Genomic DNA, 10,712 nt, shown 5'->3' with positions numbered 1-10,712 from the left:
CTAATATCTGTAGTTAACATCTCGCATCTTGAGGGCTAACACTCCAGTATAATAAACGAGGTTTACGAACGAAAAACAGGCAAAGCATCGATCAGAGAAGCTAACGGAGTACATTCAACATGCATCTAAAATTTAAAAAACATGAATAATCCTTACTTTATTCAGTTAGCGGTAACCGATAGCTGGCTAGATCTCAAGTTTCCTTATAACATGCATGTAATCGGGTGCGTATCGAGTGTTATACACACAGAACAACCTCATTAAGCACATAAGGTATACAATTAAAGATGGTATACAACGGACGGATAATTAAACTGAACATAATTATAATGCTGTGAATGAACACCTGTATGAATGTAGGTATGTTTCTTCATATCGGACTTTTGATGAAATCGCTTTCCGCAGTAGTCGCACGGGAATGGCCGTACATCGGAGTGAATGAGTAGGTGAGTGGACAGCGTCGATGACCTTTTGAATTTTTTTCCGCATTCCGAACAGCCGAATAATCTCTCCTCCTAATGATAGTGTTGATACAGGGTCGAGAAATAAAGATGTGAAAAGTACAAAAACAGTATATAACACGATGTTCATATCCAAATTAGACGTTAGGCGTTACTAAGCTTCTCTTTTGGCTTTTTTCATAATATCTCGTTGTCTCGGTGATCCAAGGTCTTGAATTTCTTCATGGACGCTGTGCTGATTTGAACGAACGCTACAGCATTTTAGACGCGTGGAATTTGCCACTGTTAGATGTTTCTGGCTACCACCAGGGACGCCGTAGTAATTAGGTCTTCGCTCATTTCACTGATCAGATAGTCAGCCGAATTCAATACTGTATATTATGAAAGGTGAAAACTTTCCGACGATAAGTTGCTGCTATTTAGGCTACTGAATTACTTGAAATTCGCTTGATAGGCAATATTGGATTCGCCCTTAATATAGATCGTACGGCATACGTAAAGAAAACCACAGGTTGTCAATAAATGTCAAAACGTCTCACCGGGCGACATGCGCATTTAATGATAATTAACAAGTCTCTGTAAATATGAAGTTGGCACCACATCGATTGTGTGATTTTTATTTTAGTCCACCACTCGAAAAATGACGATTTCTCGGCTTTCCTTCCCACCGCTTTTTATAAATAGCAATAATTCTAGAAACAGTTTTCATGTGATTGAAATAACCAGTTGGAACCAATTTAGCTCCTTGAGAACCCAAGTGAAATACAGTAGGTACAATAGTTTGCTCAATCCTGCAAAGTGTGCCCACCTTTTTTTCAATCTGTGCTGTGACTTCGGCTGCGGACGTGACAAATCCCGCAAGTCCAAACCTGGTCGCGTGATATAGCTGGTACGCTACGGCGGCATGAGAGGTCAGTCGTTCTACTTCCGCACGGAACATGCGATCGAGCTGAATCACGTTGGCGGCGCTGAGAGCTACTGACTCTCCTGTGATGAAGTTGATCAGAGTAAAATCGGTGAATGGCCTTATGAATACAAAAATTCATGCAAATACTTTCTGAGGTCTTAACGTCTCTCAGCATGAGCGTGCTTTAATTAGTTCCCAACTAATCGAGTTTAGATGATACAGTCCTAAGATTATGCAAAACACATCTACCACATCTGACGAACAAATTCGTTATGGCATATTTTAACGGTTCGAAGCGACCCTACACAATTTAATCTTGGTCTGAAAAATATCGATACTATCAAAAATATAGTGATACATACGAACCATACTTAGTGGGAGTTCAGAGTGTTAACTTTAACGAATTACTGGGAAAACCTAAAAGCGAGCATTGGCTGCCTCGCTGACCTAGCCCTGCCCCAATTCAGTCGAGGCATCGTTACCAGCGAGCACCGAATCTGCCACTTGTCCTGCCAAGATACCTACACCTATATAATGGGCATAAGTTTATTATAATTATTATATATATCCAATATGACCTGGTATATGCCACATTAGCACTGAGTTGGCAACGTCTGATGCCCAAGCAAATACAACTAAACACAATGTAATGCAAAAAATAAAATTACTGGATCGCCATTTAAACCGCATGTGAACTGCGTACTGAGGAGTCATTCAATGACTCTGTATTCTCACTTCGTCACTTGATATGCACTAATAACGTATAGACATAATAGATGGTTCATTGATTAAAGCTCTTTTAACGCGTAAGTTAGATGTTATCTAGGTATCTACTTGTAGCTTAGTTAGAACCTACGAAACGTACATAATAAATGAAGACAGCATTGACGGTCAGTAGTTGATGAACTGACCACTGGATTTATATAGAAAATAGGGATCTCGTTTTGTTTTAAGACTGAATTTGACTGAGCATGTTTTTACGTCATATAATCCGTTTAGAAATAATTTTTCTAAGCCTGATCTTTTTATTTTCTTAGCTCATAGATAAATACAGTTGAACTGAATTGTTAGCTATATAAATTACATAGTTAGCTATGACCATAACAAGGTGAACTGTGTTTATTATACTATATATTGTGTAGTCAGAGAGTCTTATGTAAGGACAATAGAGACAACACGCACACATACACGACATCAAGTGAAAAGTTGTAATTTATTTAAAGACGGTTTTTCTATCGAAAAACGTTTGTACGTTGCAAGCGCCGAAGTCTACGCTGTGCTTGCGACCAGAAGAACTACGCAGGAGATAAGCGATCCTTTGCCCTTAAGCGAGCATAACTACCTGTATACATGTATATATGAAGGATTCCTACTAAAAAGGCTTAAGTCAAAAAATATAATAATTCGTTGTATTAGAACTACTAGTGAAATCAAACTGCATTTTTAGGCTAAAATGCTAGACCTTTTTCCTGTACCTGTGCAACAGTAGCATACATTTAAACCCTTTCGATTGAAAACCCCCAAGCGTGCTAAGGTTTATCTTGTTTTTTAGCTAACCGTTTGATCGCTTATATTGCAAGTTTTCCAAGATTTGCCATTAGATATGGAATTAATTGAGCAGTGACAGCCGCTCGGTCTCAACATCACATGTTGAGTTAATAACGTCTCATAATAATGACACACAAAGCTTTAATCATATTCAGACGTAATACACCTTTATTCGTTCATCCGGCTCATTTATTAGGCCGTAGTTCAATCGACTAAGTTGGCCATTTGACCACCTTCGCTAGCTACTCATGCAATCTCAGCGTGCGCATCCTGGATCCATGTCTGTTCTTTCTACTGTGCTATAACTTCAGATAGAATCACTAAGGATTTTTACCTGCTAAATAATTTTTTCGAAATTGTCGTACATAATATGCAATCTCGTATGTGACGTCGAGTTAAGTCTTGAATCTATATCCTTGTTGAATTTATTCTGATTGGAGAAGTGAGAAAACAACAAAAGAACCGTACAAAATAAATTTGAACTCACTCTACTGCAGGTTTCAAATGATCACGTTGAACAACAAGTCGGCAACGACACAGCCAACATGACCACATGCAGGACCTTTTTAGGTAATGGCGTGCGTCGTATATCGTTTTCTTGCTTGTATGTCTATTGTAAGCTTTCATTCTGGTCTTCTGCGCTTATAGGGGTCTATTGCTCATTTTGCACATACTTCTTTTCAATATTTCTGTTTACTCCACCTTTGTATTCTACTTGCGACTTCTGCCTCTTAGATACATTTGAACATTCTATTTTCGTAGGGAATTGCTCCTGTGCGGCAGTTCCGCTCGAAAGCACTTCGATCTTTATGTAAGAGCCACCCGAAAAACATCATCGGAGCAAGAGTCCAGCAGAAACTTATAAACCCGGTTCTTGGTATTGCCTTGGAGAACTCATAATAGCCGGTACGGGCGGACTGGAAACGCTGCATCGCCGGATCAAAGATGAAACCTGTTGGTTAGCAAACAAAGTAATAGCTTAACAAAACACACTGGGACACTTGAAATCCTTGTCCTAACGGACATTATTTTTATGTGCTGACTACGGTTCACTGGAAATGTCGGTAAAAGCTGAGTACGAGCCACAGCTAATAATAGAAGGAGCATAATATATAATATTCCAATTTTTGATCAAGCTTTTTGGTTTGCTAATAGTATTTGAATCCATCCCGCTCATTAACTTAGCAATATTGAATTTGAATAAACATAAATAGATCATTCAAAAAGATAAGTACAAGCAATATGCTTTTTTAACAAGTGCGTAATTCTCAGTTGTACGTTCTTTTCCACTAACTTATACAGGAAACATATATATACATATATATATATATATATATATATATGGCTGGTCGCAAATACATGGAGCGATCGAATAATTCTTTCTGTTTATTGACAATGCGCAAGGCTGTTTTAAACAGATGATAAACTCTACAGTGTGAATGTGTTTACTTAGGCACGCATCTAAAATAATTTTTTTTTATTCATACAGGTAGTGTAGTATGTGTCATTGTAGGGACTTCAAGCCTTAATTCTAGGCCCGTTTTAACCAGAAGCTTAATCGTCCAAGCCATCGCGGTGTTGAATCTGAAGTTTATACAGCTTTACTCAGCGATTTCGATAATTAAGCAAAAGTGTTAACTCTGTGGCATCAAAAATTTATCATTAATTTTTTTTTGGTTTTTAATTATTCAAATGAATTAGGGAGCAAATAATGCATTCAATTTACAGAATAATGCTCAGATATAAATACTGGGCGAAGATTCCAAAAACAAACGGTTTTGTGGTTGTTTCAACACCAAGCAAATTAAAGCTCCAAAATGTGTGTATTTCATACATGCATACATACACGGCGTATATCCTCCTACAGAGAAATACATATATTTTGTAAATATGACATGCTTCTTATTTATCTTCAATATGCCCTTTATGCAAATAATAAAATTAGTTTTTAAAAAGTTAGCAAAGCAATCCTTTTTATTTTTTTTCGAATCCCATTACGTGATTCGTGATAGCCCGAACTTACCTCCCGAGCCATGCTGGTGAGGATCCATGATTTTTGCGATGAACTCCTTTCGGAGCTGCTGTCGGAGCTGGCGCCGCTTCTCAACCAACCGCGCTTCATCAATACTTAGCTCACTTCGTTCAGCGATCTCTGAGGGTATTTTATGCGACATTGTGAACTAGGCGATGGTCACTGCTTTCCTTGACCACTATACAGCCCCAGTTGAATGAAGATAACACGAAAAACACAGGTCGGAAGATCATACAGTTCAAATAAAATAGCAGACGACGTGCAAGTGTTTATTTACGTGTCGGACAGTGTCAGAAAGCTCCCGGAAGTAAGGGAGTCTCAAATATTCTCTTAGTTACCGACCGCAATCATTTCAAGTGAATTATCATCTGTACATTGGTTGACAGTAAGAATTAGGATTCTGTCAGTATCATAGAAAATATTCTCCTAGCTCAGTTCGAAAAAACTTCGATATTCAATATCATTATGCGTTGTGACATCCGGGAGACCGAAGGCACTACATATGTCTCCTGTTACATAAATGAGCATTTAGTCGCAGACGCTCGAAAACTTCTCTATACATGGAATAATTTGTCAGCGGTTTATAGTAAGCGTATGATGCTGTGCTAATGGTATATTAGGTTTTTGAGGGCGTGAGGTAGCAAGTACACAGGAGCCGGATTACAATTTTCAGGCAAGATGCCAATGAAGCTAACTCATTGAGTGTTTTTGAGTTGTGTCGATGTTTAGTGTGTCTACTCAAGAAACTGCTAGTCTTAACAACGCCACTTATTGTCATAGAGACAAATGTGCCAGGAATCTTTGTTGTTTCATTACGATTTAATTTGGAACATGTAGTCTTTGTAGTGCAATTAGCTTTTCGAACTTTGTGTATTATTCAAATAGCGATACTATACAATTTGTGTAACAAAAAAGAAGCCATTTGAAGTAGCGTGGAAAGGAAATGCAGGACCATCGTAATACAGGTTGACCATTGGCTAGGAGAGAGTCTTGAAACTAAACTGTGGTGCTGCGAAGCATTTTCTTTTTGAAATTAAAAAATGGCTGCGCTAGTTTTTTAATGGATTTGACCAGATTCTCGAAAGCATGTAAGAGTGATACATATTTAGATCTTTAATTGGTACAACAAAATTGCTAATCCGACAAAAACGAGAATTACCTTTTTTATTTAGTTGACCCAAGTTAACTAAGGTAGTAGCCATTTATTCAATCGACGGCGTCCCAGATTGATGTCAACCGACGTGCCATCTCGATGTGGACGAATTTCAACATCTAGTTCACTGGAATTCGTTCTTTTGAAGGAAGCCATTATTTGAATATACGAGTGGCATTTTGTTTCGTTATTTTATTTTGTTTAATATGAAAGATTTGGGATTAGCATCATTATGCATTTATTTTTCTGCGTATTGCAGCTGACGCGAAGACACCGGCGATATGACAGCTTTTGAAGAAATGGGCGTCATTCCTGACGTGGCCCGGGCGGTCGATGAATTGGACTGGAACCTACCAACAGACGTTCAGGCCGAAGCCATCCCTCTTATCCTTGGTGGGGGTGACGTACTAATGGCAGCTGAAACAGGCTCAGGTAAAACTGGTGCGTTCTCTTTACCCATCGTTCAGATCGTCTGGGAGACTATGAAGGACAATCTTCAAGGAAAAAGCCATACCTCATCAGCGACTGGAAATGTCAAGTTACAACTGAGCTTTCACGATCGAACACAGCAGTTGGCCGTTAGTCCCGATGGGCTGACCGCACAGGCTAGAGATCCCAAAGGTTGGCATGGTTGCCGAGCGACAAAAGCTGTGTCAGACAAGGGCAAGTATTATTATGAAGCCAAAGTAACTGACGAGGGATTATGCAGGGTGGGTTGGAGTACTCAAACAGCCCAACTGGACCTTGGCACCGACAAGCAGGGCTACGGATTTGGAGGAACAGGCAAGAAATCTTATAATAAGAACTTTGATAGCTATGGAGAAGCGTTCGGCATTCATGACGTAATCGGATGTTATCTAGATTTGGATAACAACATTATTAAATGGTCCAAAAACGGAGTTGACTTTGGTACAGCGTTTGAAATTGGATCACAGCTTCGCAATGTCCCATTTTTCCCTGCGGTTGTTTTAAAGAACGCTGAAATATCATTTAATTTTGGAGCGGAACCCTTCAAACACCCGCCTGAAAATAGCTATATAGCATTTGCTAATGCATCTAATTTTACTAACAATACGATTCTTGGATCTGGTCCGGTCGTGCAGAAATACGAACCTCATGCTCCACAAGCTATCATACTTGAACCTTCACGCGAACTAGCCGATCAAACAATGAAATGTCTTGAAAATTTCTCGAAGTACCTTCATGAGCCTCGGGTAAAGTGTCTCTGTATTACGGGAGGAGGGGCTGCTCAAGAGCAACTAAATATACTCAAAGCTGGCGTTGACGTCGTAGTTGGAACGCCAGGTCGACTTGAAGACCTTATTTCTTCGGGTAAACTATCACTTAACCAATGTAAATTTTTAGTTCTGGATGAAGCTGATGGTTTGCTTAGCGGTGGTCATGGTAACCTAATTGAAAGAATTCATCAGCGAATTCCCAAACTCACCGCTAACGGCAAACGATTGCAGATGATCGTGTGTTCGGCAACGCTTCACTCGTTCGAAGTGAAAAAGTTAGCGGACAAGCTTATGCATTTTCCAACATGGGTGGATCTCAAAGGTGAAGACAGCGTTCCGGAAACTGTGCATCATGTGGTGTGTATTGTCAATCCTCAAAAAGACGAATCGTGGCGTACACTGAGTCGACACATTACTACCGATGGAGTACACGCCCGCGACTCTAAAACTGGCCCGGAAGGTCTCTCTGAAGCGATCAAGATTCTCAAGGGCGAATACTGTATTCGAGCCATTCGGAAACAAAAAATGGATCAAGGCATTATTTTTTGCCGGACAAAGCTCGACTGCGATAATCTCGAGCAGTACTTTCAGTTGCATGGCGGGGGTCCAAATGCTCGATGTGACGCTGAACTCTCATGCGTCTGTCTCCACGGCGATCGCAAACCGCATGAACGTACAGCAAATCTCGAAAAATTTAAACAGAAACGAGTCCGGTTCCTCATTTGTACTGACGTGGCCGCTCGTGGAATAGACATTAAAGGTGTCCCATACGTAATCAACGTTACATTGCCCGATGATAAGGCAAATTATGTTCATCGAATCGGTCGTGTTGGTAGGGCGGACCGAATGGGTCTAGCCATTTCGCTTGTGGCATCTGTACCCGAAAAGGTCTGGTATCATTCGAACTGTGCTAATCGAGGCAGAGGGTGCTATAACACAAACTTAACGGACAAGGGCGGATGCTGCATATGGTACAATGAACAGAACTATCTTGCGGAAATTGAAGAGCATCTCAAAGATACAATTATGCAGGTAAGGATTGCTCACGAGTTCTAGGTAGTAGGCATCCATATACGAGAAATACATTTATTTATTGATATGCAGTACAACAATATTTTGATAGTTTACACAAAAATAAAGTGAGTCGATATATCCATCGTGAGTTCATTCCCATTTAAATGTACGGAATGATTTTAGGATCAGGATTTTACATTTTTTTTTAAAAATGGTAAGGCTTACGGAGAAATGTGAAAAAACTTCGATGCATTTAATTTTTTTTATAAGTTGCATCATTTTTAAGAATTAGTTTTTTCTTTATGGAAAAAACTCGAAAACCCATTTCACTTTATAGATTGTCTTAAAATTTAGTCACAACAGAACTATAATTGTGGTTACGTTCGATTGCTTTTTCGATGCTCAATAAAAAATCCGTAGTAAGGCCTAATGAAATAATAATTTATTTTAGTTAATTTTAGGTCAAATAATTGAGGTATTTACTCGGTCATATTATAAATCCCGCAGTCAATACACGTCAAGATTATTATGATAAACAGTGGTGATAGGTAATAAGAGAGTACAAATTATTGGAAAAATATGAACTTCAAGAAAAAGCGTGAGAACACTCCTTGCTTATAATTAAAGGTTCTTTTTTTAAATGAAATGGGTGCCAAGCATACAAACAGAATTGTGTCGAGACCTCGAAAACGGTAATGCATCAGTAAATGCATATTGGGCTTGCCGACAAATTATACGTTTTTAAGCTTTCATTCCGAAATCTCACTTTTTTTGGATCAATAGATAAAACAGTTGGTAGTCATCCTGGATAGGCTTACACTGAAAAAAAAATGTTTTTACTGTGCCTTTGACTGTCCCGCTATTATGGTTCATTTTTGGCTTTTCTCGTTTAATGGCTGCTCATATATATACCATCTAAGACTTTTCCCTGTAATTCATATTGAAATGCTATTTTGTTTTGTCGTTTAACATTAGAATGTCGTTAATTCATTTATATCTAGTTATTTGAACATGCGAGCTCAAGAATCGTGTGAACACCGATCATGAAATCGCAATAACCAATACACTTAACAAATAAATATGAGTGCTACGATAAAGTCGATTATTTAAACAGTAACTTAAGTCAACTGTTAGTAATTTCATTTCTTTTTTAGTATAAATTCTAAACAGAAAGATTATATTCAACTCTATAGTAATAACGACGAACTAATACACGATCCATTTTCGCTTATGCGTAATTATAGGTGGACAAAGAATTGGATGTTCCGGCTGACGAATTCGATGGCAAGGTTACGTACGGTGCTAAGCGAAAGACCACATCATGCTCACTGTACGCGAATCACGTTCAACAGATGGCACCAACTGTTGCCGATCTTGCTGAACTTGAAAAACAGGCTCAGCTCGGCTACTTAAGTCTCTTCCATAATGTTCAAGCCTAAACAAGCAATTCTTTATGACGTATGTTACTACGCTACTCGCACATATGTTTGTAACGGATAATACTATTCTTACTAATATTTAATGCTATTCCACATTGTGTATATACAATAATAAATGAAATTAATGTAGTATGCATTACATGAATTTGTCCTTGAAGTAAAGTACTCTTCGTAAGTAAGCTATTGGACGTTGGTGGTGAAGTAAGGTGGTTATTTGGTTAATCTGGTCCGAGGTCCATTCCAATCAATGCAGTTGCAATATCGTGCAAAGCTCCATTTCGTTGCGGAGTTTTTACATTGATGTCATTCACGTAAACAAGTAGTTACTTGGGGCTGTTTACGCATGCAGTCCGCTCTATTAAATGGTTTCGTGAATCATGGAGCAAAATTGAAGATAGTTCATCGAGAGAACTAGTAACCCCAGTGCAGAGACAATGATGTTAACAGGTTTCAGCTGTTACAGAAAAAAACTATCACATAAACCATGCCATGAAACGGGTTTAAGATTATTTTGTAACCAGTGAACTAACTAGAATTATGATGTTGAAGTCAGTTTACGTAACTGTAACGTTTTGTGCCAATATAATCTTTTATGAGGCATTTAGCATCATTATTTGAACTAATATAAGCTAACCTTTTAGCTAACCACAGATCAACGTTTTGCATAGTTAGTTATAGAAGCAGGTTCTTTAAACAAATTGCTCTGCGCTATAAACACTACTCAATACTAGTTGGAAATGTTTAGACAGTGACTTTTGTCATAGAGTAATTCTAATGCTTTGTTTATCAAGTCGAATTCTGCGAATTTTTACAGTGGCTAGTAAATAAAAAAATCGAAGCGTTTCCCAGCAAAGCCGTCTAAATAGAATATATATGTACAACAGAGATATCTTTTCGATAATTTCCAGTGTGGTTCAAGT

The 10,712-nt window shown here is 38.5% G+C and overlaps 3 protein-coding genes and 1 long non-coding RNA gene across 4 annotated transcripts in view; 2 read left to right on the top strand and 2 right to left on the bottom strand.

The window, feature by feature from the left end:
* LOC111260755 (uncharacterized) overlaps positions 1-436 on the bottom strand; it is a 3,567-nt gene extending 3,131 nt beyond the window's left edge. The window contains exon 1 of the mRNA XM_022833741.2: positions 347-436. Within this exon, the coding sequence (XP_022689476.2) occupies positions 347-374 (28 nt within the window). The 5' untranslated portion in view covers positions 375-436. The remainder of the gene's footprint in view (positions 1-346) is intronic.
* The window catches only part of LOC147753459 (uncharacterized), a 2,415-nt gene extending 424 nt beyond the window's left edge, over positions 1-1,991 (top strand). Inside the window, exons 2-3 of the long non-coding RNA XR_015311186.1 lie at positions 361-446; positions 670-1,991. This is a non-coding gene — a long non-coding RNA (uncharacterized LOC147753459). The remainder of the gene's footprint in view (positions 1-360; positions 447-669) is intronic.
* Positions 1,992-3,056: 1,065 nt separating this feature from the next.
* On the bottom strand, positions 3,057-5,198 carry ND-B15 (NADH dehydrogenase (ubiquinone) B15 subunit). Its single transcript, XM_022833715.2, has 2 exons — positions 4,940-5,198; positions 3,057-3,868 (listed from the first exon to the last, which is right to left on the bottom strand). Exons 1-2 carry the CDS (start codon positions 5,088-5,090, stop codon positions 3,648-3,650), a joined length of 372 nt encoding a protein of 123 aa, XP_022689450.1. The 5' UTR covers positions 5,091-5,198; the 3' UTR covers positions 3,057-3,647.
* Positions 5,199-5,510: 312 nt separating this feature from the next.
* Ddx1 (ATP-dependent RNA helicase Ddx1) lies at positions 5,511-9,931 on the top strand. Its single transcript, XM_022833712.2, has 3 exons — positions 5,511-5,621; positions 6,361-8,371; positions 9,598-9,931. Exons 2-3 carry the CDS (start codon positions 6,383-6,385, stop codon positions 9,790-9,792), a joined length of 2,184 nt encoding a protein of 727 aa, XP_022689447.1. The 5' UTR covers positions 5,511-5,621; positions 6,361-6,382; the 3' UTR covers positions 9,793-9,931.
* The last annotated feature ends 781 nt before the right edge of the window (positions 9,932-10,712 follow it).

The sequence above is a fragment of the Varroa jacobsoni genome, unplaced genomic scaffold, assembly GCF_002532875.2.
Source record: "Varroa jacobsoni isolate VJ856 unplaced genomic scaffold, vjacob_1.0 scaffold_472, whole genome shotgun sequence".
NCBI lineage: Eukaryota > Metazoa > Arthropoda > Arachnida > Mesostigmata > Varroidae > Varroa > Varroa jacobsoni.
Note: the sequence above shows the minus strand (reverse complement) of the source record. Positions and strands in the feature narration are given on the sequence as shown.

Coding starts and splice junctions, on each gene's coding strand:
- ND-B15 (XM_022833715.2), bottom strand. CDS start 5,090: ATGTCGCATAAAATACCCTCAGAGATCGCTGAACGAAGTGAGCTAAGT. Junction 3,869..4,939: donor TCACCAGCATGGCTCGGGAG/GTAAGTTCGGGC, acceptor GCTAACCAACAG/GTTTCATCTTTGATCCGGCG.
- Ddx1 (XM_022833712.2), top strand. CDS start 6,383: ATGACAGCTTTTGAAGAAATGGGCGTCATTCCTGACGTGGCCCGGGCG. Junction 8,372..9,597: donor TCAAAGATACAATTATGCAG/GTAAGGATTGCT, acceptor GCGTAATTATAG/GTGGACAAAGAATTGGATGT.